The following is a 26808-nucleotide window of genomic DNA, read 5'->3' on the forward strand; positions in this document are numbered from 1 at the left end:
GGAGTTTGATTGGCATTGCATTAAACCTATAGAGAACTTTTGGTAATATCGCCATTTTGATGATGTTAGTTCTGAGTATCCATGAACAGGGTATATTTTTCCATCTTCTAAGATCTTCTATTTCTCTCTTTAGGGTTCTGTAGTTTTCATTGTATAAATTTTTCACCTAAATAAATACTTTTGGGAACTATATTTATTCCAATAGTTTTTAGACTCAGGACATTTGTCCACTGCTTTCATAGCCTGTTACCAAACCATATAATGCATGATTACTATCATAGTAGTGCTTTGTTTTTAACTTAAACAATATTGTTCATGGTATTTACTCACCATGTTTACTCACCTCATTAGGTAGACTTGATTTTGGAGAAGGTTTTTTTTTTTTTTTTTTAAGAGAATTTTAATTGTACATGTATTGGGTTTCTTTTGACAAAATTATACATATGAGGGCCTGTCCTGTAATGCCAGCAGCTTGGGAAGTAGAGGCAGGAGGATCAGGAGTTCAAAGCCAGCCTCAGTAAAAGCAAGGCACTAAGAAACTCAGTGAGACCCTGTCTCTATTTAAATAAAATACAAAATAGGGCTGGGGATGTGGCTCAGTGGTCAGGTGCCCCAGAGTTCATCCCTGGTACATACCACCACCACCAAAAATAATTATACATATGAGGACTAATAATATTGGAAAAACAGTCAAAATATTAATTAAATTAAGGAAATGATTACAAAGAGAAAAACCCCATCCTATTAAAGGAATCAGTACTCTCTCCATTTCACCCACTCACTGAAGGTTTAATACAAAGTGCTCCACTCTTGGCATTCCTGGCCACAGTCCCTTTATATTACTGGTGGACACACCAGCTTATGTACAAGCCTTCATTTATTTTTGATTGCTCCTTTCTACAGATACATAAAGATGAAATTCCCTTTGGTATATTTATATATGTATATAACATGATATTGTTGGATTTGTTCGATATTTCTTTGCCTTTGAGAAAGTTCTTTTTTTAAAAAATCAAATTCCTTTCGATTGATATTTTTTTTTTAAACTTTTTTTTTTTAAATTTTTAAGAGAGAGAGAGAGGGAGAGAGAGAATTTCAATATTTATTTTTCAGTTTTTGGCGTACACAACATCTTTGTTTGTATGTGGTGCTGAGGATCGAACCCGGGTCACACGCATGCCAGGCGAGCGCGCTACCGCTTGAGCCACATCCCCAGCCCCTCAATTGATATTTTTTAAACCATTAAAACTTTTTTGAAGACAGGTCCTAAAAAATATATTTAAACATTTTTTTAACATTGTGACTGCTTTGAAGGAAACTGCATAAATTTGCTAAGTACTCTTTTACTTTATATTTATTCCTAATGGGTGAAATTATTATGTCTTTATTCATGTGCAACTATCCTTTTTTAGATCCTAAATAATTAAAAGAATTTGTTAAAATACAAATTTACTACAAAAATGCCCAGTTAGGTTTATTTATTTATTTATTTGGTACCAGGGATTGAACCCAGGGGCACTTAACCACTGAGCCACATCCACAGCCTGCTTTTTTTACATTTTATTTTGAGACAAGTTCTCACTAAGTTGTTTAGGGCCTCTCAGATTTGCTGAGGCTGACTTTGAATTGGCAGTCCTCCTGCCACAGCCTTCCTGAGCTACTGAGATTATAGGCATACACCACCACACTTGGTTTACATCATTTTTATTTTACATAACTCAATATCTATAATATGTAGACATTAAACAGAATTTTGGCCTTAATTTTTATGTAGAACTTATCATCTTTTAGGTGGAAATTCTTGCTTCTCTTCAGAAACCAAAGAAGATCTCTTTAAAAGGCTCAGATGGAAAATTCTACATCATGATGTGTAAGCCAAAAGATGATCTAAGAAAGGATTGTAGACTAATGGAATTCAATTCCCTGATTAATAAGGTTTGGAGATGTTTGCTTTTATTTCAGAATTGTCAGAATTACTCTCAAGTGTATAGGCTTCTCATTATACAGGTGGATCACTCTCAAAAAGAAGGAATGATGTATGACTTTTTCATTTTTTCAAAAGTATGATTTAAATGTACAAAACATAAAATTTACCATTTTAACCATTTTTAAGAGTTTAGTGTTCTTAGGTACTTTTTTTTTAATTTTTTAATTAACTAATTGGTAGACCTTTATTTTATTTATTTATATGTGGTGCTGAGGATGGAACTCAGTGCCTCACACATACCAGGTAAGTGTGCTACTGCTGAGCCCCAGCCCCAGCCCCTTAGGTACTTTCATATTGTTTTGCAACCATTACTATCATCCCCTTCCAGAACTTTTAAATTTTCTTAATTGAAACTATTTTTTAAACAGTAATTCCCCATTCCCCACCAGTCTCTAGCAACTGCCATTCTATTTGCTATCTGCATTGATTTGACCACTGTGGGTACATCATATAAGTAGAAATCACATAGTATTTGCCCTTTTGTGACTGGCTTATTACACTTGGCATTATATCTTCAAGGTTCAGAATTTCCCAAACTGAATAATATCTCATTGTATATCTAGTTTACATTTATTTTATCCTTTGATGAACACTTGATTTGCTTCCCTTTTTGGCTATTGTGAATAATGTTCCTTTGAATATGTGTATACTATTATCTATTTAAGTCCCTGTGTTCAGTCTTTTGAGTATATACATATAAGTAAAATTGCCTGTTTCACTTAATTAATTTTTGGGATCATGTCATGAATTGGTGTCACACATAGTGGAGAAATGTTCTACCTCATCCCTAGCCTGTTTCACTTAATTATTAATAAGAAAATTGCTTTTATATAGAAAAAATAAAATATTAAGTTGAAAATATTTCCTATTTAATGATTAAGTTGTCAATTTATGCCTTTTCTATCAGAGTTATTGGGTGTTATGTTTCAACGCGAGGATGAAAAGTTAGGTTCTGTTTTTATCACCTCACTGGTAAAAGCTAATAATTAGGGTTTTTTTTTTCAGTTTTATTGGTGTTTGATATAGATATCAAAGATGATGTAAGAAATTTATTATGAATATATGGTCTTATATCTTCGAATTTTTCATTAACCAAGCATTAACCATAGCATATTTTTTAATTGGTAAAAATTAAACCATACTATGGAAAGATGGAACTTGAATTTTTCTACAAGTTTTTTGCGTGTTTTTTTTTTTTGCCCTTCCTGCCTCTCCCCTCCCCACATTTCACTGGTGTGTTTTGTCTTTTTGGTGGTGATACTGGAGATTGAACCCATGGGCCCTCAACCACAGAACTATGTTCCCCAGCCCTTTTTTATTTTGAGAGAAGACCCTCTAGGTTGCCCAGTCTGGCCTCAAGTTTGTGATTCTACTGTCTCAGCCTCCCAAGTCATTGGGATAATAGGCATGTACCACTGCACCGGGCAACTTGAACCTCTTTTTTATTAGGAGAAAGTGTTTGGCCTTTAGCATAAAAAGGATATATTAACAGATGAGGGGTTTTCTTGGTTTTGTTTTCTAAGGACAGTTCTGAGCCTATAATCTGAGCAACTCCAGGAGCTATGGCAGGAGAAACACAAGTTGGAGGCCAGTGTAGGCAACTTAGTGAGACTCTTATCTCAACAAGATTTTTTTTTTTTTTTTTTTTTAAAGGGCTGGGGATGTAGCTCAGTAGAAGAACAACTCTGGGTTTCTTCCCCAGGGAAAAAAAATAAAGGACAGTCGTGGAATGGGGATGTATGTAGCTCCGGGATAGAGTCCCCAGGTCCTGAGATAAATCTCCAGCACCAAAAAAAGAGGACAGTTATGGTCAGTGTTTGTTTTAAACAAAGCAATTTAAAAGTTAACGCTACATTTAAAAACCATTTCTAGGGACTAGGGATGTGTCTCATCTACCGGTAGAGTGCAAGGCCCTGGGTTCAATCCTCAGCACCACGTAAAAATAAATTAATTAATTAAAAGTATTGTGTCCAACTACAACTAAATAATAAATATTTAAAAAGACATTTCAAAAGTAATCTGATAAAAAGGATTCTTTTTCATTTAAAATGTTTGCTAAATCAGTACAGTTACTGACTGTTAAAGCATTAGCACATCCTTCCCAAAGCTCCTTGAGTGTTTTTCTGGTTTAAGTATCAAGTAATTTGACTTCATTTTATAAATTTGCCTTAATGAACTTTGTTACTGATTAGGGTATGTCATTACCATGACTAGTCATTAATATGGTCAAATAAAAATAGCCTGATTATGAAAAACTGTAGTCTTACTATGTTTGGTCTTAAGGACCACACACTGATTTTTTACACGAAATTCTAATGCCATTATTATTTTCCCAGCCTTTGTAGAGTCCACTTATTTGTAAAGTTTAAATATGTTTTGCATTAGTGATTGTGGTTTTGAATTGAACAAGTTGTAATTATGTATGTGTGCTTAGTTATAATAATTAAACTGAAAGAGTAAGAAATATATTTTGAGGATGTCATGCAACTCATACTTTTTTGATATATACTTTTTAGATGATTAAGATTAAACAGTAGTCTGTATGCTTGAGTAATTAACTTTTCAGTAGTATCTATAAAAACAGGAAATAAGACAGTATTTTGTCACTATGAAATATGCAACTGCAATATTTTTCACACAATATTCTTGTCACATTAATAATGAATATTAAAAGAAGGACTTGCTCAAGCCATTTTTAATGGTTTGAAAATAGCTGAGGGATACTGCCCCCATACTTTTCCTTTGCTATCTTTTATCTTCACTACATAGTAAACCACCTCTGGCATCTGTTTGCTGTAAAATGAACAATATTTAGATATAATTTGTATAACTTTTAGAACTTTTGAATTCTATTTAAATTTTTTTTAACAGTGCTTAAGAAAAGATGCAGAATCTCGCAGAAGAGAACTTCATATCCGAACATACGCAGTTATTCCACTAAATGATGAATGTGGCATTATTGAATGGGTGAACAACACTGCTGGCTTGAGACCTATTCTTACCAAAATATATAAGGAAAAGGGTACTAAGTTAATTCTTATGACATGTGTATACTGTGGGAGTGATAACTACACACATAAAATATGGGTATGATTGGTTTTAGCATATGACAGTATACATATTTGTTTATATAAGCCATAGTGAAATTTATAATTCTATGTACAGAGGCATTTAAGTCTTCTTACCTTCCTTATATTTTGAATCATTTCTTAATCTTCACTGAAAAAGGATTTGAAGTGGCTTACAAAAATATATATATGAAAAAAATTTTCCCAGATAGTGATTAGCAGTTCTGAAACTACTTTATGTGTATATTAGTATTTAGGAAAGAAGTAGATATACTGTGAATAATGAGAGATTCTATCTAAATCTTGGATAAGTTAAGTAAAAATAATAGGATAACCGTAATCGATTATAACCTATGAAATACAATAGACAGACATAGTAACCAGACTAGTAGACAAACACTTGAGTAAATACTTAAGAAGTAGGAATAGCCTTTTCTTACAGTAGAATTACAGTTGATAATTGTAGAAAGATTGATGGAAATGGAAAATCACCAATTAGCAAACACTAGTAAGAATTGTTATAGGCAGTGATTATCATTGGATCCTAAAATTAATCGCCAAAAGTGTGAAATAAAAGTGGTAGTCTCTAAAAAAAAAAATGAAAGACAAAGACAAATTTTTTAGTTTTGATGACTTCTCAGCGACAGCAAAATATACTATGGAATTGTAGATTAGATCCTGGCTCATAAAAAGGGTACTTACTAGTGTGACAGAGAAACTTGAATAAGGTCTGAAAGTAAATTAAAATAATGCAGTAACAATAAGAATTTCCTGATTTAAATAATTGTACTATTGTTATGATAGTTATGAACATTAAGATGAAGAATATACAGAAATTCTGTATATTTATGCCACATTTTATAAGTTCAAAATTATTTGAAAGTAAATGATTTTGAAATGCCTATGATGCAGTACATCAAAAATGATGTATTGGGTTGAGATTGTGGCTCAGCATAGAGAGTTCACCTAGCATGTGCAAGGCCCTGGGTTCGATCCTCAGCACCATATAAAAATAAATAAAATAAAGGTATTGTGTCCAACTACAACTAAAAAATAAATTTTTAAAAAATGATGTATTGAGCAAGTATCAGAGTGAAGTAGAATATAAATGTATAGTTTCCATGGGCTGCTATAAAAATACCACAACTAGGTAGGTTATTGTCTCACAATTATAGAGGCTAGAATTCCAAAATCAAGATGTCCATAGGACTATGGTCTCTCTTAAAGCTCATGTTTCATAACTTTCTCTTATTTTCTGATATTCTTTGGCTGGTAGCTTTTATCTCTCTACTTTTTTTAATATATTAAAAGGAACATAAGTCAATCCATAACAGTAAATAATAGTGATAAATTACTATATTATGGGTATTATAAGTATGTTGTACACATTTATTATTAACAAACCTAATTATCTCTATTTTATAGACAGTATCATACAAGTAACTTGTCCAAGTTCACATGACTAACACTGCAGAACTGAAACTCAAACACACTTGAGTTGGAATTTAAGGAACTTGCTGTTGACTATTTTATTTATAAGGATGAAATAAAAGGTTTAGATATTGATATTGGATTTGTTTTTATTGTGAACATGGCTGAATCATACAACATTTCAGGCTAAATTCCTCAAATCATAAGCTTGTCGTAAAACTTGAGCATCCCAGATAATTTGGATTCTAAGGTTTATTGTAAGAATTAGTTACAATATGGATTTTATTTAGTTGCATTATGGATCCTTTACATAAATTATTTCAGAGCACAATGTGTAATGATTCAGTTCACACCTGTACTGTTTTGACTAGCAGAGATCACAGACTGCTGATGCAGCTCAGTGGTACTTAATTAGTCCTGGCTTCAGTCTCCAGCACTAGAAAGCAAAAAACAAACCAAAAACCTCAAGAGATTTCACTACAGTTTTAGTAAATGTTACAGCATTTTTACCATTTAGGGTCACCACTAACACTGGAATTTTTCTGATTCTTATTCTGGAGTTATTTGTTTACATAACATTGGTTTTTGTAAACATCAATAAGAGACTACTTTTGATAAGCATTAAAGAAAAACAATGTGATTTATTATTTTATTATAATATTAATGAGTTCATAAAAAATTTTTGTTATATGTTTATTTATTTGTTTGTTTGTTTCTTTATTTGTGTATGTATGTAGTTGTAGATGGACAGCATGCCTTTATTTTGTTTCTTTTTGTGTGGTGCTGAGGATCAAACCCAGTGCCTCACGCATGCTAGGCAAGTGCTCTGCCACTGAGTTACAGCCTCAGCCCAAGTTTTTTATTTGTTTTATGTAACGTTTCTTATTTGTTTTTTGAATAACAATTTGAGAAAAAGTAGACATTTTCTGTTCTACTTTAAGAAAAATACTTTCTTCCTTTTCTTATTTGACTGTGTGATTAATGGAAATCACCCTGCCTTGCAGGAGTGTATATGACTGGAAAGGAACTTCGTCAGTGTATGCTCCCAAAGTCAGCAGCTTTGTCTGAAAAACTCAAAGTATTCCAAGAATTTCTCCTGCCCAGGCATCCCCCTGTTTTTCATGAGTGGTTTCTGAGAACTTTCCCTGATCCTACATCATGGTAAGTTACCAAGAATATAATATGTTGTTAATAGCTGAATGTTTATTTTGAAAACTTTAGATTTTTGTTGCTTTATCTGGCATAAGGATATTTGGTAAACATTGTATCTCCTTTATTTTTTTAAATTATAAGAGGTGTTTAATAATTATTTGGATTACATCTCTCCCAGTTGGTAACAGTCATCAAACCCATTTAAGGAGTATTCTGCAAAGAGAATTTTGGGCTGTTTTATTATCAGATATAACCAGTTGTAGCTGGGAGACATGAAGACCTACACAACAGTAGACAATTCCATGAACTTCATCACAAAAACTATCATAAAATTTATTTCCAGAAGTACAAAGTATTCATCTACGCATGTACGTTGGCAGGATAACTTCTAATAGCAGAATAGAATTCATCAATGCATTTTTTCCTTGAATCCTGCTTATGAACAAATCCATGATGGTGAAAAGCACGCATGCTTTACAACTTAATTTTCTTATCCTAAACTTAAATACATCCCCTTTAGGTATAGTAGCAGATCAGCATACTGCCGTTCTACTGCAGTGATGTCAATGGTTGGTTATATCCTGGGGCTTGGAGACCGCCATGGTGAAAACATTCTTTTTGATTCTTTGACTGGTGAATGTGTACATGTAGATTTCAACTGTCTTTTTAATAAGGTATGTGATGTGACTTAATTTTTTTTTCTTTCTTTCTTTCTTTCTCTCTCTCAGTTGCCTTTCCTCAACAACTATTCTTCCTAGATAAACCTCTTGGTTACATTTATACTCAAATCTGAGTCAAGTTGAGTTTTATGCCTGGTTTTCATCATTGGATTCCATCGTAAAGCATTTTAGAATGAAGAGAACTTAGAAGAATGATGTAGTAAATAGCAAACCTAGCAATGAACTTGGAAGTCCAAAAGCATAGCTTTAAGTTCTGACTCAGTTGGCTACTAGTTATGTGGACATGTGCTAATCAGTGCATTTTACTGAGACTTAGTTTTAGGGATAAAAAGTAATATGATTTCTAAATCTGGCAGCAGATCAAAATTATCCAACAGTTTTAAAAAGTACAGGGCTAGGGATGTGTAGTTTGGTGGTAGAACACTTGCCCAGTGTGTCAAATACCCTGGATTTAGTCCCCAGGATCACAAAACAAAAAGAAAGAAAGAAAAACTAAAAAAGAAACACCTAGAAAATATCCCAGGAGATTTCAGATTCTATAAGTCCAGAGTGAGGCTTAGGAATAAATTAAAGCGATTAGACTCATCTCTAAGGCTCCCTACAATTTTCTAACATTATAATCCTGGAGAGCAGATTTGGTAGGTTAGTCTGCTATTTTCTTCATCTCTCTCTTTTATGAGTTAGTTGTCTTGTGCTGTAACAGGAAACCAAGAAAGGTCATAGACTCGAGCTAGAATAAATCAAAGACAAACCACTGATATAAATCATACAGACGAGGAAGATAGGGTAACAGATTGGAAGGTAAAAGAATCCTAGGAAAGGCTCATTAGAGAATGGCAGAAAATAAAAAACTCAAGTTATGACATGTTTCATTTCCTGAGGTTATGTGATTGTATCTTTCTTCCTCTTGTTGTAAAGTGAAATCTTAATGAAAGAAAAAAATATATGAGAATATTTGTCTGTACTTTATATATTATTCAAGAAAGACATTATGGAAACTTGAGATTAAATAGTCATTTAAAAATTCTCTATGATAGTACTCACTATACCATATCAGTGAAAGAGCAACATTGATTTTTCTAGATCTTATCCAAGATAAAATTGTGCTTTAAGTTTCTCAAAAGCAAAGGCAGAGTCATGGACTCTTGCACAATATAAACCTTTTACAAGACAGGCGTAGTAGCACACACCTGTAATCCTAGTGGATTGGGAGGCTGAGACAGGAGGATGGCAAGTTCAAAGCCAGCCTCAGCAAAAGCAAGATGCTAAGCAACTCAGTGAGATCCTATCTCTAAATAAAATACAAAATAGGCTGGGGATGTGGCTCAGTAGTTGAGTGCCCCTGAGTTCAATCCCCAGTACCAAAAAACAAAAAAAAAATGTTACTAACAAATATTTTGAGGATACTTTACCTCTTTTTTGTTTTGTTTTGTTTTTGTACTGGGGATTGAACCCAGGGACACTTTACCATGGAGCTATATCCCTAGTCCTTTTTATTTTTTTATTTTGAGGCAGGGTATAACTAAGTTGCGAGGGGTCTTGCTAAACTGCTGAGGCTGGCCTCAAACTTACAGTCCTCCTGCCCTTGTCTCTTGAATTTGTGGGATGACAGGTATGTGTCACTGTGCCTGGCAGTATACTTTTGCTCTTTTCTACAGGAGTCTAGACATGAAGTCTCAACTCTTTGAGTAAAGATCTTTAAATTCTAATTTTGTTACTTTATGATAATACTCATTGTTTTTAAGGGAGAAACCTTTGAAGTTCCAGAAATTGTACCATTTCGCCTGACTCATAACATGGTTAATGGAATGGGTCCAATGGGAACAGAGGGTCTTTTTCGAAGAGCCTGTGAAGTTACACTGAGGCTAATGCGAGATCAGAGAGAGCCTTTAATGAGGTAATCATGTATACTTTGTAAATAATTTAGCAATAACCTTGAATGTAAATACTGGTCTCTGTTTTTCTTTATATAAAAACTACTTTGCATTGGCTGAAGTACATTTTTTAAAATAATAGCTTAAGATATAATTCACTAACTATAAAATTCATCCTTTTAAAAGCATATACTTGATTGTTTTTTAGTATGTTCATATAGCTGTGCAGCCATGGCCACCATCTAATTTTAAGACATTCTCAGGACCTCAAAAAGCATGAGGATTAGCATTTATTCCCTGTTTCTTCCCACATCCACCTCCCTGTCCCCAGCCATCTCTTTGCAACCACTAATCTACTTTCTGTCTCTGTGATTATCCCTATTCTGGACAGTTCATATAAGTGTGTCTGTCTTCCTTCACTTAGGATGTTTTCAAAGTTCATCATGTATAAGTACTTTATTTTTTTTTATTGCCAAGTAACATTCTATTTTATGAATATACCACATCTTATTTATTCATCAGTTAATACACATTTGTACCTTTGGTACAAGTTTGTTTTACCAAAACATTTGCTTCTGCCTTTTGGCTCCTGTGAACAGGGTGGCTGTGAACACCTTGTACAAACTTTATGTGGATGTGTTTTCAGGTCTCCTGTGGATATGTAGGAGTGGCATTGCTGGGCTATATGTTAACCTTAAGCTTAACATTTTGAAGAATTTTCAGATTATTTTCCAAAACTGTTATAGATCTTTATAATCACACCAGTAATGTATGTGGGTTCCAATTTCTCCATATTTTTATCAATGCTTATTACCATGTCTTTTATTTTACCTGTTCTACTAAGAATGAAGTGCTGGATTTCTGTTTATGGTCTTAATAAATATTTCCCTAATGACGGGGGATGTGAGCATCTTTTCACATGCTTATTGGTCATTTGTGTGTCTTCTATGGATAAATGTCTATTCAAGTTCCTTTTTTCTTTTTTTCCCTCATTGTGTTGCTTAGGCTCTGGGATCAAGAGATCTTCCTGCCTCAGCCTCCCTAGTAGCTCAAACTATACATGCCTTCCACTGCACCTGACTCCTTTGCCTACTTTTATATATATACATATATATATGTATGTGTGTGTGTGTGTGTGTATTTTTTTTTTAATGTGTTGCTCAGGATCAGACCCAGTGCCTCACACATGCGAGGCGAGCCCTGTACCACTGAGCTACAGTTTCAGCTCTCTTTGCCTAGTTAAAAAAAAAAAAAAAAAATTAAGCTAATACTTTTTTTAGTTGTAATCGGACACCATACCTTTATTTTGTTTATTTATTTTTATATGGTGCTAAGAATCGAACCCAGTGCCTCACATGTGCAAGGCAAGCAATCTACCGCTGAGCCACAACCCCAGCCCCTCCCTTTGTGTACTTTTTTAAAAAATTATTCTAATTTGTCATATATGACAGCAGAATGCATTACAATTTATATTACACATATAGAGCACAATTTTTCATAACTCTGGTTGTATACAAAGTATCTTCACACCATTTGTGTCTTCATACATGTACTTAGGGTAATAATGTCCATCACATTCCACCATCTTTCTTACCCCCATGCCCCATCCCTTCCCCTCCCACCCCTTTGCCCTATCCCTTCCCCTCCCACCCCTTTGCCCTATCTAGAGTTCATCCAATCCTCCCATGCTCCCCCTCCCAACTCCACTATCTACTGCTGAGTAATATTCCATTGTGTATATATACCACAGTTTCTTTATCCATTCATCTACTTAAGGGCATCTAGGTTGGTTCCACAGTTTACCTGTTGTGAATTGTGCTGCTATAAACATTGATGTGGCTGTGTCACTGTAAGTATGCTGTTTTTAAGTCCTTTGGTGCCGCAGTCCGGCTGCAGCAGAATAATCAGGGGGGTGACGAAGAACTTGTGTACGTTGATACAGCAGGAGTGGGAGCCGTTTATTGCAGGACAGGAGCAGTATTTATACATTCCACACAGCTTATCTAATTAGCATAAACTAGAAACAGCAGTCAACCAATCAGGAATCTCCACACTTAATGGCTCGCTTTTGTTACTTCTCAAACCACTCCCTCTGGCATTTTGCCAGGCACCATCCAGACTTGTTTACAAACTCTAACATTCCCCTGGCAAAATGCCAGGTGTTATTTTGACTTGTTTATAGACTGTAACACTTTGGGTATAGACTGAGGAGTGGGATAGCTGAGTCAAATGGTGGTTCCACTCCCAATTTTCCAAGGAATCTCCATACTGCTTTCCATATTGGGTGCACCATTTTGTAGTCCCACCAACAATGTATGAGTGTGCCTTTTCCCCCCCACATCCTCACCAACACTTATTGTTGTTTGTATTCTTAATAGCTGCCACTCTGACTGGAGTGAGATGATATCTTAGAGTAGTTTTGATTTGCATTTCTCTAATTGCTAGAGATAAACATTTTTGCATATATTTGTTGATTGATTGTATATCATCTTCTGAGAGGTGTCTGTTCAGTTCCTTGGTCCATTTATTGATTGGGCTTTTTTTTTTTTGGTGTTTAGCTTTGTGAGTTCTTTATGTACCTTAGAGATTAGTGCTTTATCTGATGTGCTAGTGGTAAAATTTGCTCCCAAGCTGTAGGCTCTCTGTTTTCCTCACTGATTATTTCTTTTGGTGAGAAGAAGCTTTTTAGTTTGAATCCATCCCATTTATTGTTTCCTGATTTTAATTCTTGTGCTATAGGGGTCTTATTAAGGAAGTCAAGGCCTAATCCAACATGATGGAGATTTGGGGTTACTTTTTATTCTATTTGACATAGGGTCTCTGGTTTAATTTCTAGGTCCTTGATCCACTTTGAGTTGAGTTTTGTGCATGGTGAGAGATAGGGGTTTAATTTCATTTTGTTGCATATGGATTTCTAGTTTTCCCAGCACCATTTGTTGAAGAGGCTATCTTTTCTCCAATATATGTTTTTGGCAACTTTGTCTAATATAAGATAATTATAATTATGTGGGTTAGTCTCTGTGTCCTCTATTCTGTGCTATTGGTTTACCAGTCTATTTTGGTGCCAATACCATGCTGTTTTGTTACTGTTGCTCTGTAGTATATAAGGTCTGGTATAGTGGTGCCACGTGCCTCACTCTTCTTGCTTTAGCTATTCTGGTTCTCTTATTTTTCCAGATGAATTTCATGGTTGCTTTTCCTATTTCTGTGAGGAATTTTGCCTACTTTTTAATTTGATAATTTGTCCTTTATTCCTTAGTTGATAAAGAGTTCTTTACATATTCTGGATACAAGATCCTCCTAACATATTATTTGCAAATATTTTCTCCCATCTTTTTACATTCTTGATGATATTCATTGAACTATAATGGTTTTTTTTATTTATGATGCTGGGATTCAAACCCAGTGCCTTACACATGATAAGCATGCACTGTACTACCAAGCTATATCCCTAACCAAAGTTTTAAAGTTTGGTGAAGTCTTAATGTATATTTTTCTTTTTGTTAATTTTGATGTTTTATGTAAAAATTATTGCCTAATTCAACTTCAAAAATATTTACTCTTAAATTTTCTTCTAAGTGCTTTATATTTTAGCTTTTTTTTTTTTTAAGAGAGAGAGAATTTTTTAATATTTATTATTTTAGTTTTCGGTGGACACAACATCTTTGTTTGTATGTGGTGCTGAGGATTGAACCTGGGCCGCACGCATGCCAGGTGTACGCGCTACCGCTTGAGCCACATCCCCAGCCCAAGCTTTTTTATTTTAATCTTTGATCTATTTTTAGTTTTTGTGTACATTGTGTGAGGTGCAGATCCATATTCATACTTACACATGTGTATTTAGTTGTCTCAACACCAGTTTTTGAAAAGAGTGTTTTTTCTCCATTTGGTTGTCTAACCGTGTGTGTGTGTGTGTGTGTGTGTGTCCTTGAAACAGGGTTTGTATCGCCCATTCTATCCTAGAACTCTCCAGTTCTTCACCTCATCCTCCAGTGAAATTGAGATTATTGGTGTATGCCACTGCACTTGTATTGTCTTGGCATTTTTGTTGAAATGGTCAGCTGGGGGCTCTCATTTGAGTTCAGTAGTAGAATACTTGTCTAGCGTGCACAAGTCCCTGGGTTCTATTCCCAGTACCTCGAAAAAAAGAAATGTTCAGTTGGTTTTCAACAATTCTATTCAGCAGTCTATTTCTTTGTTTAACTTTATGCCATCTATAGAATGTCCTTATCACTGTATTTTTGTAGTAAGTTTTAAAATGAAGAAATGTGAATATTCCAACTTTGTTCTTTTTTCAAGTTTGTGTAGCTATTTTAGGTTCTTTGCATTTCCATATGAATTTTAGCATCATAATGTCAATTTCTTCAAAAAGCCAGCTTGGATTTTGATAATTTGAAATGACATTAAGGTTGTAAATTGATTTGTAGGGTATTGTCTTCTTAACAATATTAAAATTTCTGATTCATCAATACGTAATGTTTTCCATTCATTTAAATATTTATTAATTTCTTTTTAAAATATTTTTTAGTTGTAGATGGACACAATATCTTTATTTATTTTTATGTGGTGCTGAGGATCGAACCGAGTGCCTCAGTGGTGTGAGACGGGCGCTGTACTGAGCCACAGTCCCAGCCGTCATTAATTTCTTTCAACCATGTTTTATAGATTGTATATTTTATAGATATGTATGCACATCTTGTATTCAACTTTTAAAAAGTTTATTCCTAGGCATTTTATTCCTTTTGATTCTATTCTAAATGAGATTTTCTCTTAATTTCATTTTCAGTTTGTTCATTGCTACTTTATAGAAATACAGCGTTGATCTTGTGTCCTGAAACTCGCTGAACTCCTTAATTATTCCTAATAGTTATTTTTGTGGATACCTGAAGATTTTCTCTGTAATAGCACATCATCTGCAAATAGAGTTTTATTTCTTCCTTTGCAATTTCAGTGCCTTTTATTTCTTTTTCTTGCCTAACTGTCCTAGTTAGATCTATGTCAAATAGATCAGGTAAGGGCATAGTCTTGTAGGTCTTAGAGATAAAAGTCTTTCACTTCTAAGTAAACTATTAGGCTATAGGAAACAGATTTTTAAAGGACTTTTCAGCTCTTTTATTCACTTCCGGTATTTAAAATCTTTCTACCAAACATTGTGGTAGAATATACTGGTTATATTAGTTAAACATGAGGAAAAACAAATCCTCTGAAAGAGGAAATATTTCATTTATGAATCACTTACCCAGGAGCCCTTGTTTTGTTTGGGGAAGTCAGGAAATAATTTCTGAAGTAGCTGGATTTCTTAAAGATAAATAGAGTTGACCGTGCAAAGGGGAAAAGAGTGTCCTGAGAGTGATAAAATATCAAATTAAGTGAAGGCATGGCCTGCCTGAGAAATGTAATCAAGAGCTCCCCTTATCCACAGTATCCATAGAAGAATGTTCCATCACTCCCAGGGGATGCCTAAAACCAAGGGTAGTATCCAACTCTATATGTACTATGTTTTTTCTATATATATATTTGTGATAAAGTTTAATTTATAAGTTAGACACACTAAGAGATTAACAACAATAACTAATAATAAAATAGAACAGTTACAACAATATCCTGTAACAAAATTGCCACCATCTCTATTCCTGTGCTTTGAGGCTATTGTTAAGTAAAATAAGGGTTACTTACATAATCACTGGGATTTCATGACAGTCATTCTGATAGATCAGCTGGCTAAGTGACTGACTAATAGGCAGGTGGAGTGGTACACAGCGTGGATATGCTAGACAAAAGGATGAGTCACATGCTGGGCACGGGTAGTAGGACAGCAGGAGATTTCATCATGCTACCCAGTAGGGGACAATTTAAAACTGAAAAATTGATTATTTTTTGGAATTTTCCATTTAATATTTTCAAACCACATGTAACTGAAACTACAGAACACAGAAGACTATTGTACTGTATTCTAGAGGCTATCCCTCAAAGAGTTGGTGCTAAGAAATGATGGCTAAATTACACAGGACTACTTGAAGCTTCTTTTCACATTTAAGCTATACCCTGAGAGCAACCAGAAGTAATTGGAGGGTTTTAAGAAGAAACAAAAAAGAAAAGAAGGAATTGAGACAATCTGGTTTATACTGTAGAATAATTAGAGTTTGGACTAAAGGCCAGAAAACTAAGGACGATTGTGGAAACCCAGTATTAAACAATGGTGCATTGGAGGATGTTGTAGCAGTAGAGATGGAGGTAAGTAGAGAGTCTAAAAAGGTGGAATCAGATGATAGAGAAAGAGGAAGCAAGGATGATTACTAGATTTTTTTCCTGGGAAAATAATATTGTTCTTAACTGATTTTGGGAATACAAGAGTAGTGGTTAGGAAAAGGTAATGAGTTTTGTTTTAGAGATACTGAGTTTGAGGTGCCTATATTAAATCCAAGTGGGTATTTCCTATAAGTGGTTGGATTTGATGTCTAGAGCACAGACAAAAGATCTGGTGGTAACTGAAGGCATTAATGATATGGCAGGGGATAAAATCCATTTATTCAGTAAATACTCATTTATCAGTTCATGGTATACATTTAGAGATGGCATACAGAACTCATCTTGCCCTCAAAAAACACCTCCTACCATCTTGTGTCTTGCCTCTATCTCCCCTATCTTTCCCTTCTCTGCACGACAAAACAAAAATTTCACATAACCTTACTGAAAAAGTAGTAATGTCTCTTACAGAGTATTATACTAAGCTTCTCATCCTTCACCTAACTCTTAAGTGTTGACTGTAGCAAGATTTCTTTTTTGCAAAGATATCATTGTATTAACCATATGTTTCGATTTTAGTGTCTTAAAGACTTTTCTACATGATCCTCTTGTGGAGTGGAGTAAGCCAGTAAAAGGACATTCCAAAGCAACACTGAATGAAACTGGGGAAGTTGTCAATGAAAAGGTTAGCAGAAGGTGCAACTTGATATGAACTAATACTGTATGTCTTACAAATGAGAACTGAATACTGAATTCTTAAATATTTCAAGTGAATGTTGATTACTCTGAAATCTAAGTTTTCTTTATTGTTATTTCTAATGTTAACATAGCATTGATGTAATAAAAGACAACAAGGCATACTTGTTTAACATAAACATCTTACAATTATGAAATAACAGTGGGAAAAACTTGGACACAAATTGCCTGAGTTTACAGAACAACATATCTGAGCCTTACTACAGTGATATGTGCCATAAGCCATCTTGAAAAATGTAGCAGTTAATTCCTTACTAAAATTAGTTAAGTCTCAATTTTACAGACGACCATTTTTAGTAAGTTAGAATAGATTTAAGGATTTTTTTTTTTAAATGTGATATATGTCCTGTGGATTAAACCCAGGGCTTTGTGCATACTAAGCACATGCTGTGCCACTGAGCTACACCACCAGCCTGAGGATTGTTTTTCTGATAACATCATTTTCATTTTTATATTCTGATATGCTGTTTTCCTAAGAGAAAAAAATGTGAAGTTTTTTTTCTAAGTAGCTCACTTAGAATTTCCATTTGTATGCACTAATGTAATTTAAGTATTAGGTTATTAGAGCATTATTGCTATTATTAGAATATTCATTCAAATACATAATGTCTATACACATTGAAAGCACCTTTTTGTTGGTTTTGTATTTTTGTGTGTGTGATCCTAGGGATTTATCCTAGGGTCTTGCACATCCTGGACAAGTGCTCCACTACTGAGCTACTTCCTAGCCCTTGAAACAAATTATTTAAATTTATTACTTTTCTGGAATTATAATGTGAAAAGAGTTTCCCTCTATTTCATGAAGTCCAGAAACATGTCCAATCAGTTGATGTTGAATTAATATAACAAGCCTCAAAATCAATATCTCACTACTGAATTTGATTTTTCTTTATTTGCTGTTTCAAAGGGGTATTGATTAGTAAAAAGTGTTGATATTTATTTAAATATCAAGAAAGTAGAAATTCTAAATTACCAACACCACATGTTATTGAGTCATTAGTCCTAATGACTTTGTCTTTCTTTTTAGGCCAAGACCCACGTTCTTGACATAGAGCAGCGACTGCAAGGTGTAATCAAGACCCGAAATAGAGTGACAGGATTGCCATTATCTATTGAAGGACATGTGCATTACCTTATACAAGAAGCTACGGATGAAAACTTATTATGCCAAATGTACCTTGGCTGGACCCCATATATGTGAAATGCAATTACTTCAAAGAATGTTATCTAGAATTAATGTATTCAATATTTATATATATATATTTAATTCTAAATTACAACATAAGTTTCTTTATGTTTTCAGAGCAACTGGTATTATTTCTTTCTGATTGTTAATAAGAAGAGTGTTTTGGGTGGTTTTTGTTTTGTTTTGTTTTGTTTTGTTTGCAGTACTGAGGATTGAACCCAGGGTCTCACACAGTTGGCATAAGGATTCATTTTGACAACAAAATTAAATCCAGCATTTCTGTACACTTATACACAGAGCTGCCTCATACACAGAGCTGCCTCTTTTGTCCTTGTGGAACTGACAGCCTGAGAGATTCAAACATAATAGCATATTATTAAGTTCGCTTAATAATAAAAGTCTTTTTTAGTATGTTTGAAAGTGTGATGGGGAAAAATTCAAGAAATGTGAATAAACATTCTGTAATATTTTTGTTTTTATTTTATTTTTTTCCAGTGCTAGGAATGGAACCCAGGGCCTCATACATGATAGGCAAGCACTCTTCACTCGAACTACACCAGCATTCCTAACATTCTATAAAATTTAAAGATGTTGCCATACTCCAGGTGTACTAGAATGCACTATCTAGTGTTCATAGAAGATAGCAACACTCAAAACTGCATGAGATTTTAAAGTCGGAAAATAGTTAAATGTCAAATTTTTTTTTTCCGAAGACTTAAGATAATTAGGCAGCATTGCGGTTATTACATTCAAATAATTGGAAAACTCGAAATAAGTTAACAATAGAACTCAGCCTTGTGAAAACTAAACATATAATTTCCTTCCAGAGGCCTAATGTTTACAGTTAAAGGCCCTCTAATTCAGAAAAATTTTCGCAACTTTCTAAAAGAGCGGGTTATTTGTTTTGGAGGTACTGGAACCCGGAGCACTACTACTGAGCTACACTTACCCCAACCCTCTTACTATCCTGTCCAAGTGTTTGGAAAAATGGGGTTGATTCTTTCTAAAACAATTTCTTTTGGCACTGGGGATTGAACACGAGTTGCTTTACCACTGAGCTACATCCCTACCCCTTTTTATTTTTTGAGATAGGTTGGGCAAAATAGTAGAGACCTACAGGCATGCGCCCGAAAAGCTCGCTTTGTTTTTTGTTTGCGGGTTTTCCTTTTTCCAAAAAATATTTTTAAAGGAAACTTTACTGTTGGCCTACATTCCTAAGAGAAAATAACGCGCTCTCGCAAAATAAAGCCAAATATATCGCTAGACATTTTCTAAATCCGTGCTGAAAAAATACTGATTAGCAACACCAGGAGGCAGAAGCAGCCAGGACAAAAGTCGGTGTTCAGCACCCTTCCAACAATCCCTGACGGTTTTCACACCGCTTCCAAAGCACAGCCCATCAGTTGGCATTCTCAGGGCTAAGGTCCAGAGATCCTCGCAGCTCCTAGGCCGCCGCCAGCACCTGGGCCGCAGGCGGCTAGGCCGACGGGAATAAGCCCCGCCCCGGGACGCGGCCGTGGATCCCGCCGCTCTAGGCGCGCAGGGCGCTCTCTATGGTCGGTTGGGCGGTGTGTTGTCATCGGCGGAGCGACGGCCGGAGGCGGCGGCGTAGGCCCCGGCGGGGCGTTTGGTTTCGGTTTGGCCCTGTCTGCAATTAGTGTTGACTGTCGAAATGGGAGTCCCCAAGTTTTACCGATGGATTTCGGAGCGGTACCCCTGCCTCAGCGAAGTGGTGAAAGAGCATCAGGTGGGTGAGCACGGGCGGCGGTTCAGAAGGCCGAGGACCCCGGGACCGCGGCTTTCCAGCTTCCTCCTGCTCGTCTCTGCTGGCGGAGGGGCGTAGGCCGGGGGATGGGAGGTTTGAGGACGCAGGGTGAACCGACTGAGGTGCCACAGGCGGGATGCGTTCCTGTGCGCAGACCCGCGGGGCTCCCGGCTAGTCTGACAGCTCCTGCCCGGGCAGGGCCTTCCGCGACTAGGAAATAAGTCCTGGGTGGGAACGCTCCGAGAGTTCGCCCCTTCCCTCAGCAGGGAGCTGCAGGTTTCCTCCGCCCTGATGGAGGGGTGAAGCTGAAGGACAGACCCTCGTAGATCCCCCAGCCCACCAAAGGAGCTGACCCACGTACAAACCATAACAGCCGCCTCCGTGGTTGAATCACCTTGTTTACTTTCCCTTAGAAAGGGCTGCATCCCACCTACCTCGCTCCCAGCACCTAGACTTTTTGTAGTGGCTGATGGTTCATATTTATGATGCCTTTTCAATTATCTCAAATACATTATCAACTCCCCCAGCTACTCAGGAGGCTGAGACAGGAGGATCACAAGTTCGAGGGCAGCCTGGCAACTTAGGGAGACCCTGTCACAAAATAAAAAGGATTGGAAACTATCAAAAGGACCCAGTGGTAAAGCGACCCTGGGTTAAATCCCCAGTACCTCTAAAGGAAAAAAGGTATCAATATCAACCCCCTTTTGCCATAACAAAAATAATAATGATGAAAATAATAATAATAGGGCCGGGGGAGGGCGTTAGAGGCTTCAGTGCATTAGAGAGCATGAAAACATTATTGGTGCTAATAACATTTGGCATGCAGTGACCACAGAACAATGTTTATGTGTAGAGTCCAAAATGTATATTTATGTATTGGAACTGTGAAAAGAAAACAGTGGTCTGTTAGGTAAACTAGACTTTGGGGGATATTTTAGTGTTTCTTACTTTTAATGAATTTAATAGATCTTTTTACGTTTTATGTTTGACGGGGGTGGGGGAGGGGAGTCATTTGGAAAGTTTATATACCTGATTAAATTACTCGGTAGCATTGTGTTAATAGTGGCAGTTATTACATTATGGTTTAATTTTTTTTCAAGTGCTTAAAAGCCTAAAGATAGCACTAAACTTCTGCAAAGGATTTTTTTTGTTGTTGTTGTTACTGGATTCCAATCTAATTTGAGATTTTAGAAAAAGCTTACCAGAAATTCCAAAATGCTAGCTTATCTGTCATTTGTTTAGAGCATAAGTTGAGTTGGATATAGAGGGACATTTATTCCTGGGAGGAAGGTTTAAAAGGATACCAGTATATTGCAGAAATAGAGACTTTTCCTGGACCCTTCAATCAACAAGTATTCGAGTCACTTTTTCCTCTAAAATGAAAAAATAAGGTGAATGCTATTCAGAATGACTTGATAACACATAATTTGTTTGATAATATTTTTATTCAGTACAGAGCTTGGTTTGGTGAAAATATTTTGGGTTCTCTATTCTGAGGAATTTTGTTACTGAAAACATAAGTAATCTTAAAGGCATTTTTATCACATGGACACTAAGGATAGGTTTTGTGAATACTTTACACTAGATAGAAACTGAGAATAGGATTGTTAAAAAAATTTCATTGTAGTAAACCTTAAAACTAGGTGCACCAAAGTGATATTGTTAGATATCTGATCACAAAGACACTAAGGGCTACCAACTACTCTCCAAGTAATACTTAAAGATGGCAATACCTCAATATGTCACAGTGATTCAGAAACTAGTCCAGGGAAGAAGGAATTAGGAGAAGGAGTGGGTTCTAGGAAGGTAATGGTGGTGACAGTAACACAGTTTTTCAGCCTCTAAATCTTCACATGAAAACAGAAAGTGAAACTAGATAGTGAAACTTAAAATCAATAAAACAATTACAACAAACCTTGTGACATGGTATCTCCATGATACTTTGGGGTCAAAATACTGCTAGAAGAGGACAAAGAAAGCATGAGGGAAAAGGAAGCATGTTGGACCTCAGACCAGAACTCCAGAACAACTGACAGGTATTCACTGAAAGACTGTGCTAGTCAATTAGATAGCCATAGCCAAAATGGAGAGCTTTTATTCTGAAAGACCAAGGAGACAGGAGCAGTATCCCTCCTATGCATTCTCAAAACTGGCTTGACAAGGCAGAACCCACTCTAAGGAGAAACTGCTGAGAGTGAAATAAAATTTTATAACAAAGTGTGCAGTACAGACAAGAAGAGAAAAGAGGAGACTATTCAGATAAAAGTTAAGGAGTGTTACAGTCAAAAAAAATCTTGAAAAAACAACCACCAAATTTTTTTAATACTACCCAGAGGAGGGAGCTTTGTTAAGTCAAAGCTTTTCTGAAACCCTACTCATTCTAAAAGCTCAAGAAAATTAAATTTACACCGAAATGAGCAACAAAAAGTATTGAAGTTGGATTGCATACAAAGTTATTATAGGGAAAATACATTGCTACAGACATTAAAAACATACAGTAAAGGGCTAGGGATGTAGGTCAGTTGCAGAGCACACACTTAGCATGTGCAAGGCCCTGGACTGATCCCCCAAGGCCTCCCCCAGAATTTTTTTTTTTTTTTTTTTTTTTTGCAGTTAAAAACATGCCCACAGAACAGCAAAACTATAACCCAGTCTTTCAGAATGAGCTGAAATGCACTAAGAAAATTATATGATATGAAAGAACAATATATCAATTATGAAAACTGCAGGATAAGATGACAGAACCTAGAGAAAATTAGAAATGAAACCTAAAATGTAAGCAAGGCAAGGGCAAATAATGCTGTAAGATGGGTTGAAAAAAGAGATGGAAAGAAGAGAAAATTGTAAGCAATAGGGGTTCCTGAGAAAAAATGCAACAACAAATACTAAAAGAAAACTTTCCTAGGGCTGGTGTTGTAGCTCAGTGGTAGAGCACTTGTGTAGCATTTGTGAGGCATTGGGTTTGATTCTCAGCACTGCTTATAAATAAATAAGATAAAGGCCCACCAACACCATATATAAATGTATAAATAAATATATAGAGAGATAACTTTCCTAAAATTAAAATGAATGTCAAAATTGTGTATTAAAAGACTGTACCCTGTACCTGATTTACCAAGACATAGTCTAATAAAATTACTGGACTCTAAAGAAAAAGACTAGTGACTTCAGTTGAGGGTCCCCAAATGGTGAACAACATGTTTGCCCCTGTTAGTGTCCCCGCAACACTGAAAGGAAAAAAGAGAAAGTAAGGATAGCTGTATAAATCTGAAAGTTTGCTTCTATCCAGATTCTCCATTTCATTGGAGATTAGTTGATTATTTGGTTTTAGAGTCAATAGTACCACCACTGTGAAAGGAGAGGAAAGCAATTCCAGAGACATTTTTTCAAATAATCATCATTGGTTGGGAGTGCAAATCAATGGCAGAACACATGCCCAGCATGTACAAGGCCATGGGTTCAATCCCCAGCACTGGGGGGGGGGGGGGGGGGGAAGGGGGAAAAACAAAAAGCGACTGATTTTTACCCTTGCACCAACTCATTCTTTACATATCTTCAGACCTTGGGGCTTACCAATTTATGACCATCTATGAGCAGATACAACTGTTCCAGTTTCCAATGCAATATTCTGCATTTTAGCCTCCCCACCACACCTCCTTTTTTTTTTTTTTTTTAACAATCTATCAACATAAGTCCATTTACTCTTTTCTAGAAATCTGTGGTTGATTTGTGTCTAATGATGAGCCTCAGGTCTAAACCTTGTTCCTTTTGGCTAAGTCATAAAACTAGGAGTATGATGTATTTTCAGGCTCTGGGGATGCTTAAAGGAGACTGTGTGTTTGTGTGTGTGTGTGTTGTTTTATTGTCATAGAATTGAGATTTGAGGAAAGGAAAAATGTAAACACATATCTTTAATCAACAAAGGTCATATAACTAACATTAAACTCTTAGAACATGTGGAGTTCTCTTTGTGGTTATTAACCAGAATATTGACATCAAAATAGCTAAGATTTGTTAAGCACTAAGCACTTGCCTTGGAATGGGTATTGCTATACATGCATGCATTCACTAATTTAATCTTAACATAGCTGAGAAAACAGTCACAAAAACAATTGTTATCCACTAGTGCATGTTGCAGCTAAATGTGAAACCATTTTTTGTTTGTTTGGTTGGTTTTGTTTTCATTACTGCCTCTCTGCTAGGAAGCCCTTTGGACGTTTTTTCCTCCTAATCACTACCTCGCTTTCATGGAATTTGAATGCCACAGATGTTCTGTGTATCTGTTTATATACTAGAGTACTTCTTTATCTCTTTCTCTCTCACACACACAATAATTTTGGTCTTGATGTAAGCAATATTGTTGCTGTTAAAAATGCATATTATTATTAGTAGTAGTTTTTTTGGTACTGGATTGAGCACTTAACCACTGAGCCACATCCCCAGTTTGTTTTTTGGCTTTCAACTTGTGATCTTCCTGTTTCAGCATCCGCTGGGATTACAGGCGTACACCACCACACCAATACTCTTGATCCAGAAAGCTCTGTTAAAATATACATTACAGAAAAAAAAAAAAAAAATATATATATATATATATATATATATATACACACACACACACACACATTACAGGATTAAACATGTGAACCATTTTTAATATTTTTTAAAATATTTTTATTAGTTGATGCACCTTTATTTTATTTATTTACACGTGGTGCTGAGAATCAAACTCAGTGCCTCACACATGCTAGGAAAGCACTCTACTGCTCAGCCACAACCCCAGCCCCCGTTTTTAATATTTTTATTAGTGCATTATAGTTATACATAATATGGCATTCCTTTTGATATTCATACATGGATGGAATATAATTTGCTCCATGTTAATCCTCAGTATTTCTACTTTTCCTCCCTCCCCCAATTTTACCCATTTTTAAGTGTACAGTTCAATAGTGTCAAATACATTTACCTTGTTGTACTAAGCCTACTCTCTAAAAACTTACCTGTGCATTCCTTCCTTCCCCAATGGCAGTGGTACTTTACTACTGAACTATACTGAACTTTCCTAGCCTTTTTTATTCTTTAAATTTTGATAAAAGGTCTCACTAAGTTACCAAGGCTGGTCCCAAACTTGCAATACTCTTGCCTCATCCTGCCAAATTTCTGGGATTACAGTGTTCAATACCATGCCTAGCTCTTCTGTGCATTTTTGTTGAAACTTGCATCTTGGTTATGAAAACTTAAAGTTTCAAATTATAGGGTACACAGGTTGTCATTTCCATTTTAAAGTGTTTGCTGTTATACAGGGAACTTAACTGTCTTATTCTTTACTATATTCAGGAAATACTATATTTCCCAGCCCCTAGCATGATGTGTGGCACATGATGCATATTCAATAAACACTTGTTGAATGAATTTAATTGTAGCATATAACATATAAAAGTTAGAATATATAAACCTTGAATATTAAAATATAACCTGTTTTAAAATATATCGCATTTTTAAATGAAGCAACAAAACCTTGGAATTGTTTAACATGAATTTAAGTGAATAAGAATAAAGAACAGAAATGAATGTTGACAGCTGCTTTATTTAATCAGATGGTCAAATATATGTTATTTGTCTTTAAAAACAAATTTTATAATAATAAGTAGGCTACAAAGTTAGACTAACAAAAAGAAACTAATGTTTTGAGATTAGATACTAAGATACTAGTATGTTGAGGGCCACAGCCTAGTCAGGATGACGCATGGCATTTTTGCCAGAAGGGAGTGGTTGAGAGATGACGCCAGCGAGCCGTTGAGATGGTAATGGTTAAGTTAAGCTGCTACATATTCAGTTGTATATAGATCCCTGCTGTCCGCCTTGGGCACCCGCTACTTTGGAGTTCTCCTGGGGAGTTCACGTTTGTTGGTGAAGTTCCGGAGGAGGGATTTCCAGTTGGTAGTTCCTGGAAGGGCCATGTGAGTGTCGTTCTCCGGAGTTCAGGCAATAAAAGGGTTCCTGTTTTGAACCTATAAGTGCCTTGTGGAGGCTAGGTTATTTTGTGCCCAGCCAGACTGCGGCACTAGTACATAGCCACAATTTAAAGCAGTGTATACGCGCATGTTCCAAATGATTGGGGTGTAGGCTGTCTGTGTAATCAGGATTAATGAGGGGAAATTTCATTTGTTTATTAATTCCTTAGATTTTGGATGGGTGATCTACTGGGTGTTGAACCCAGGGATTCTTTACCACTGAGTGAATTTATTTTGTTTTCAGATGGAGTCTCATTTTGAATATCTCATTTTAAACATTGAAGTCTCATTTTGAACATTGCTGAATATCTCACTAAATTGCTGAGGCTGGCCTTGAACTGCCTTGACCTCCTGAGTCACTGGGATTATAGGCTTGTGCCATGCTACTGGGCTAGATATTTGTAATTGCTGCAGGTGTCAGGCAGTGTGCTAAAGATCTGAGATCTTACATTAAGAAACTAAGAGTTTAACAGTGGGAGATAAACACACTCTTAAACACTCAACAAAAATTCATGGAGCACCTACTAATGTGCCAACACTATTATATGCATTGAGAACACAAAAATAAAATACAGCTCCTGTTCTCAAAATGCTGAATCTCAAAACAGATTTGAAAACCAGAAGTAGCATAAACTATCATTCAGAGAGTGCT

General features: G+C 35.7%; 2 protein-coding genes across 5 annotated transcripts in view; both read left to right on the forward strand.

Annotated features, from left to right (window-relative positions):
* Positions 1-18488, forward strand: part of Atr (ATR serine/threonine kinase) — a 113712-nt gene extending 95224 nt beyond the window's left edge. For 3 of the 4 annotated variants that reach the window (XM_071615581.1, XM_027933916.2, XM_071615582.1), the window contains 7 exons: positions 1792-1935; positions 4859-5009; positions 7491-7647; positions 8159-8312; positions 10064-10215; positions 17018-17123; positions 18222-18488. In XM_071615581.1, coding sequence (XP_071471682.1) covers positions 1792-1935; positions 4859-5009; positions 7491-7647; positions 8159-8312; positions 10064-10215; positions 17018-17123; positions 18222-18395 — 1038 coding nt within the window. In that variant the 3' untranslated portion in view covers positions 18396-18488. Of the gene's footprint in view, positions 1-1791; positions 1936-4858; positions 5075-7490; positions 7648-8158; positions 8313-10063; positions 10216-17017; positions 17124-18221 lie in introns of those variants that run through there. The other variant, XM_071615583.1, reaches the window with a different exon arrangement.
* Positions 18489-19971: 1483 nt separating this feature from the next.
* Xrn1 (5'-3' exoribonuclease 1) overlaps positions 19972-26808 on the forward strand; it is a 116479-nt gene continuing 109642 nt past the window's right edge. The window contains exon 1 of the mRNA XM_027933726.2: positions 19972-20127. Within this exon, the coding sequence (XP_027789527.1) occupies positions 20053-20127 (75 nt within the window). The 5' untranslated portion in view covers positions 19972-20052. The remainder of the gene's footprint in view (positions 20128-26808) is intronic.

The sequence above is a fragment of the Marmota flaviventris genome, chromosome 8 (genome assembly GCF_047511675.1).
Source record: "Marmota flaviventris isolate mMarFla1 chromosome 8, mMarFla1.hap1, whole genome shotgun sequence".
Classification (NCBI taxonomy): domain Eukaryota; kingdom Metazoa; phylum Chordata; class Mammalia; order Rodentia; family Sciuridae; genus Marmota; species Marmota flaviventris.